This window comes from Oncorhynchus masou, chromosome 6, assembly GCF_036934945.1.
Source record: "Oncorhynchus masou masou isolate Uvic2021 chromosome 6, UVic_Omas_1.1, whole genome shotgun sequence".
In the NCBI taxonomy this organism is placed as follows: Eukaryota; Metazoa; Chordata; class Actinopteri; order Salmoniformes; family Salmonidae; genus Oncorhynchus; species Oncorhynchus masou.
Genome location: NC_088217.1, coordinates 13,899,122 through 13,905,919, shown reverse-complemented (window position 1 = coordinate 13,905,919; position 6,798 = coordinate 13,899,122). Strand labels below are relative to the sequence as shown.

Below are 6,798 nucleotides of genomic sequence, written 5' to 3'. Positions count from 1 at the left end.
TGTTTAGCAAACAGAGGGCCACCATGCTACCACCCCATAGGTTGCCCCATCGACCTGTTTCTCGGGCACGCCCCCCAGGGGTCGGATCTTTTCCCTATCTGAATATGGATCACATCAAGGATCTGGAAGCAGGCCTCTTGCGTGTGGGCGGGAGCAGGGTTTTTCTTTGTGGCCCGGTGGATTCCACCTCATCGACTACCGGGGACTCACCATAACCGTTCTGTATACTTATGGCCACAGCCTTCCTGCTCCAGGACACTGTGCTTGATCTAACCATCTTGTGCGGATCAGACCTGGTCAGTGGATGACCCATCAACAACACTGGTCACTATGAATACTTGGTGATGCCCTCCAACCTCTTCCAAACGCGATGTGCTTAGGGATATGCTTAACATACCAAATCATCTTTGCTCCCTTCAAGAACACACTAAGCATGTCAGACAAGTACTCAAACGCCTCCTGACAGCCATCTGTACGTTGCCGGAAAAATGTGAATTCCATTCACCGAGTACAATTCCTGGGATGGTTCCAAATGGACCCCAGGAATATGTGGACATCTATAGCAAGTGTCTGGGCTCTCAGCTTTAACCAAGGGTGGCAATGGGGGAAGAGAAGCGCGTTCCCTCTCCCTCAGAACTTTTGTAAACTCTCCTTCCAGACTCATATCAAACATCTCCAATCCAAAATCGGATGAACCATGGAGGTAGAATCAGAGGTTGGTGTTCTGTCCTGTCTCAGAGGGGTGAAGACAAAAGCTTCATCCTCCTTCACTCACACCGGCTTACCCCGACTGAGAGGAACAATGTGGGGGACTGAACTCCTAGCGGTTAAGATGGCATTGAAGGAATGGAGACACTACCGATCACCCGTTTCAAGACTTACGGACCACAAAAATCTGGAGTATATCCAGACATCTAGACAAAATGGTCTCTTTTCTTCAATCGATTCCAGTTTATTCAGCAAACTGGATGTCCCAGTTTATCATTCGAGATGCCATCTGTCCTTCCTGCTGCTAAGATTGTGGCTCCATCTCGTGGCAAGTTGAGGATACCACGTGCCACCGAACCGGACCCGAAAGGAGGTCCTGGCAATCGGTTGTTTGTCCCCAAGGCAGTGAGGACTCAGGTCCTTCTGTGGGGGCACTCCTCTCGCCTCACCTGTCATCCGGGCGTAGGTCGCCTTGGAGTTCATCCCAGTTCTGGTGGCTCCATAAGGGAAGGTCATCTACAATGCCTGTCCCATGCTGCCAGGGCAAATCTTCTCACCTCCGCCCTCAAGGACTCCTTCATCTCAGTTCAGACCCTGGTCCCATATCTCATTGGACTTTATTACTGGACTTCCTCCATCCCATGGCAATACTACTATCCTAGTCATAATCGACAGGTTTTCCAGCAGGTTCGTCCCTCTGACTGTTATCTCAAGGAAACGGCTGAGTTGGTAATTAATCATCATCCATTCCTCAAGATATGGTTTCTGACAGAGGTCCCCACCTCAAGGTTTGGAAGGCCTTCGCCAACTCATGGGGGCTTCTCAGTCTTCCAGGGTTCTCCAACTGCCAAACAGAGAGGATGAATGAGCTGGACCACCCTCCAGTGCAAAAATCTTTATTGTTTTGAAGCACTCCTCCTCCACTGGAGACGAGTGTCAGTTTTATGCTCCTCCTCCCTCAGGACCAGACTTTGAAAACCTCTGCTATCTGCGTTCCTCACAGAGGCAAGCCAACAACGTCGCCGTCCCGGGACCCTGCGCCCTGCAGAGAGTCTGTCCACAAGAGATAGTCCGGGTGGATCAAGCTGTCCCAAAAATACATCGGCCTTCACCAGGAGAGTTAACCCAGTTTCTCATCCCCACACTAAGATTAATTTTATTTCATTGTTAAAACCTGTTGTTTTTTCTGCTCTTTTGCAGACAGACCTCCCCCTCCGTATCTCATTGGAGGCCTGCGTCCATCGGATACTGGATTCGGGTGAGCGGTCCTCATGGTGGACTCACTCCAGTGTTGACATCCTGGACCCTGAAAGTTCAGGGCCCTCCACCCTAATTAGGAACATAGCCACCTAGGGGGATTCCTCCTCAGGGTTGCCTTTTGCACTAGATGCCCCCATTGTGCTTTTTGACCTTATTTTTTTATTGTTTTTTATTTCACCTGTGCCTGTTTTGATTGTTTAAACCCTTGTTTCCCTCCAGTTCTGTGCTCTGTGTTTGTATGTTAGCACCCAGCCCTAGTGTTCTGTGTATTCTTGTCGATTCCGGTGGATGCTCTTGTGGAAATGAGTAACTTTTTTGTGCTATTCTCACCACCTTTTGGATTTGCCTATTTTTAAATAAAGGACTTCTCCTTTTTAATTAAAAAAAACTGCTGTGTCTGCCTTAAATCAGTTGGTTAAAAACTCCGGAGACACATTCCTGACAAATCATGTCCAATCGACTGAATTTTCCACAGGTGGACTCCAATCAAGTTGTAGAAACATCTCAAGGATGATCAATGGAAACAGGATGTATCTGAGCTCAATTTTGAGTCTCATTGCAAAGGGTCTGAATATTTATGTAAATAAGGTATTTGTGTTTTATTTGTAACAAGTTTGCAAGATTATATAAAAACCTGTTATCGCTTTGTCATTATGGGGTATTGTGTCTAGATTGATGAGGGAAATGTTTAGTTTAATACATTTTATATTAAGGCTGTAACGAAACAAAATGTGGAGAAATGGAAGGGGTCTGAATACTTTTCAAATGCACTATATCTACAATGTGTAGAGTGAGCACATACCATGTGTATGTGTGTCGGTGCCTATGTGTGTGTCTCTTCACAGTCCCCGCTGTTCCATAAGGTGTAGTTTTGTCTGTTTTTAAATCTGATTCTAGATTGCTTCAATGAAGCTTTATGCTACAATTTACCACAGTTGCTACTAATACCACTACTATTGAAGTAACTACCACTACTACTACTACCACCACCCCCACTACTGTAACAACTATTATAGTACCACTACCATTACTACTTGCCCATTATAACCCACTATAATACCTCCACACCTACAAACCATCCCAAAATAGGTCACTATGACTAACCTATAGCCTATGACAACCATATTACTACAATTTCTAATGCTGTCCCTACCACAACCACTTCTTTAAATACCATGAAAAACACATCAAAAGACGCAAGCAAACCACATTTTCTTCAGGAAATTTAATTTTTCTAGTTACAATCGAATGCTGTAGATCTGCAAAGTTCTAAGTATTGCATTAGAAGTGACCTGATGAAATATTAATATTAATTTGTTTATTTGGGAACATACCTTGTAGTTAAAGTGCAAGAAAGAAGCTTACAAAAAATAACCAATTCTTACAACATACTTTGACAAAGAATGTGAACTTAAATGCCCTTAACAATAGCATAGCTATTCATCTTATTTTGGTATAATTTCCTCTTGACAAGGTTTTTGAACTCGTTGAAGTCGTAGTAAAAACCGAAATGCTGCTTCCTGGGGGTCATTACTGGAAAATATTTTAACAGGCAAACCTATTTCTGAACACTAGAGAGCGATATCCAAATTGTTGGAACATTGAGAGATGTTCTTTGAATATTCTTTGTTTATTTACAACCAGCCTGTTTGGATTTTCTCCGAGCAAAATTATCAGGCGATATCAGGCCAAGAAATCACTTTTTGTGCTCTTTGTCAAAATGGGATGTGATGGTGGAACTATTCCTAAAAGGCATGAGTTGGTGAAAGGCCCAAAGAAAGTTGAGAAGGTAACCTTATAGCTAGCTAGCTTAAACTAGCTAACGTTAGTTAACGCGTTTGAGCTAGCTAACGTTATGGAGGTTTTGTAAAAAAAAAACAGAGAAACTATAGTCCACCCAAACGACCTTAATGTTAGATACATACATGTGATCATTTAGCTTGCTTTTATTAATCAGTTAGTTCGCTTACTAACTCGCCATGCCCACGTAAAGTCTGCTAGCTAGCTAGCCTGTTATGCTCGTTTCAGAAATAACAAAGTATCAACATTCATCATAGTTGATGAGATACTTTGACATGGCTGTGTAATTAGCTCGTTAATACGGAGCATTATGGGACAGGTGGTAGTACAGTGGTCCTGCATCTCAATCAGAGTTACTCTAACAATTCCTTCCTTGGTTGTCTCCTGTCACTAACTGTATTTAGCTAGCGACGAAGTATTTAAGATATAACCAAATGCAACGGAACAGCAGTGGGCATGAACTAAGTTGAAAGTGTGAATCTCTCTACTCAAGGTTGACAAAAATGCAGCGCTTGCTGCTCGGTGGAAGTATTGTGCTCTCAGTACGGAGAAACTCCGGCGCCCAATTGTTACTTGTGATCTGGGAAGGTGAGGATTATTTTCATCAGTTTGTTTTTTATTTTACCTTTGTTTAACTAGGCAATTCAGTTATAACAAAGTATTATTTACAATGATGGCCTACCAAAAGCCCCCTGCGGGTACAGGGATGGGGTAACAAACAAAACACACACCACGACGAGTTAACACTACATAAAGAGAGACCCAAGACGACAACACAGCATGGCAGAAACACATAACAACATGGTAGCAGCACAAAACATCATACAAACATTATTGGGCACAGACAACAGCACGAAGAGCAAGAATGTAGACAACAATACATCACGCAAAGCAGCCACAACTGTCAGTAAGAGTGTCCATAATTGAGTCTTTCAATGAAGAGATTGAGATAAAACTGTCCAGTTTGAGTGCTCGTTCGTTGCAGCTCATTCCAGCCACTAGCTGCAGTGAACTGAAAAGATGAGCGACCCAGGGATGTGTGTGCTTTGGGGACCTTTAACAGAATGTGACTGGCAAAACGGGTGTATGTGGAGGATGAGGGTTACAGTCGATATCTCAGATAGGGGGGAGTGAGGCCTGAGAGGGTTTTATATATAAGCATCAACAAGTGGGGCTTGCGACACATATACAGATATGACCAGTTTACAGAGGAGTATAGAGTGCAGTGATATGTCCTATAAGGACCATTGTGGTAAATCTGATGGCCTAATGGTAAAGGACATCTAGCTGCTTGAGAGCCCCCTACCTGCCGATCTATAAATTACATCTCCGTTGTTGTGCACTTGTCATACAGCTGGTGTGACACTGTTATGTATTTACACTGAACAAAAATATATAAACACAATTTCAAAATTTTACTGAGTTACAGTTATATAAGGAAATCAGTCAAATTAAATAAATTCACTAGGCCATAATCTATGGATTTTACATAACTGGGTGGGCCTGATGGGGCATAGGCCCTCTCACTTTGGAGCCAGGCACACCCACTGGGGAGCCAGGCCCAGCCAATCAGAATGAGTTTTTCCCCACAAAGGGCTTTATTACAGACATAAATACAGCTCTGGTGGACATTCCTTCAGTCAGCATGCCGATTGCACACTCCCTCAAAACATCTGTGGCATTGTGTTGTGTGATCAAACTGCACATTTCAGAGTGGCCTTTTATTGTCCCCCGCGCAAGGTGGGCCTGTGTAATGATCATGCTGTTGAATCCGTTTCTTGATATGCCACACCAGTCAGGTGGATGGATTATCGTGGTAGTAATTACTTCAACCGTTGTGGTATTAGTAGCGACTGTGGTAAATTGTAGCATAAATTCACTGCGTGACGATTAGTTTAGCAACCGCATTACGTGTTTTTGTTAACTTGTCTAGTCAAGTAGGCCAAGGCTAGGCCTGTAGCTTCTCTTCAGTCATAACTTATTTTCCTAGAAGACATAATTAGGATAATTACATAAATCGGTATTCACAAATAAATGTCTTACGGTAGAATGAATGCATCAATCATCTAGCTGACATCTGTAAAGTTTTCTTTTTCAATGTTGCTCCTCTTGATGGGACCGCGGAGAAAGCGCAACAGTTCTAAACAATGTATCCTAAATACTATTTCCTTGCAAACATATTTTCAGGATAAAAGCAATGAAAATGAATGTTTCTGTTAAGAATTCACTTCTTCATTGATGCATATTCTCCTTCGTTAAAATATTGACAGCTGTTATATAAGACATAGATATAGACATATCAAATCAAAGTTTATTTGTCACGTGTGCTGAAAACAACAGGTGTAGTAGACCTTACAGTGAAATGCTTACTTACAAGCCCAAACCAACAGTGCAATTTTTAAGTAAAAAATAGGTTGTAGGTAAATAATAAAGAAAACGGTGAAAACAACAGTAGCGAGGCCATATACAGGTGGTACCAGAGTCAATCTGCGGGGGCACCGGTTAGTCGGGCTGATTGAGGTAATATGTACATGTAGAGAGTAGCAGCAGCGTAAAAGAGGGTGTTGGCAGGTGGCGGGACACAATGCAAATAGTCCGGGGAGACATTTGATTACCCGTTTAGGAGCCTTATGGCTTGGGGGTAAAAGCTGTTGAGAAGCCTTTTGGTCCTAGACTTGGTATTCCGGTACCGCTTGCCATGCGGTAGTAGAGAGAACAGTCTATGACTGGGGTGGCTGGGGTCTTTGACAATTTTTAGGGATTTCCTCTGACACCGCCTGGTGTAGAGGTCCTGGATGGCAGGCAGCTTGGCCCCAGTGATGTACTAGGCTGTATGCACTACGGTGCCTTGCCGTCGGAGGCCGAGCAGTTGCCGTACCAGGCAGTGATGCAACCAGTCAGGATGTTCTCGATGTTGCAGCTGTAGAACCTTTTGAGGATCTCAGGACCCATGCCAAATCCTTTCAGTCTCCTGAGGGGGAATAGGTTTTGTTGTGCCCTCTTCACAACTGTCTTGGTGTGTTTGGACTA

At 43.4% G+C, this 6,798-nt stretch overlaps 1 protein-coding gene across 2 annotated transcripts in view; it reads left to right on the top strand.

Moving 5' to 3' along the window:
* Positions 1–3,558: 3,558 nt before the first annotated feature.
* Positions 3,559–6,798, top strand: part of rtf2 (replication termination factor 2) — a 63,367-nt gene continuing 60,127 nt past the window's right edge. The window contains exons 1-2 of one of the 2 annotated variants that reach the window (XM_064967591.1): positions 3,559–3,757; positions 4,262–4,356. In XM_064967591.1, the coding sequence (XP_064823663.1) occupies positions 3,689–3,757; positions 4,262–4,356 (164 nt within the window). In that variant the 5' untranslated portion in view covers positions 3,559–3,688. The remainder of the gene's footprint in view (positions 3,758–4,261; positions 4,357–6,798) is intronic. The other variant, XM_064967590.1, reaches the window with a different exon arrangement.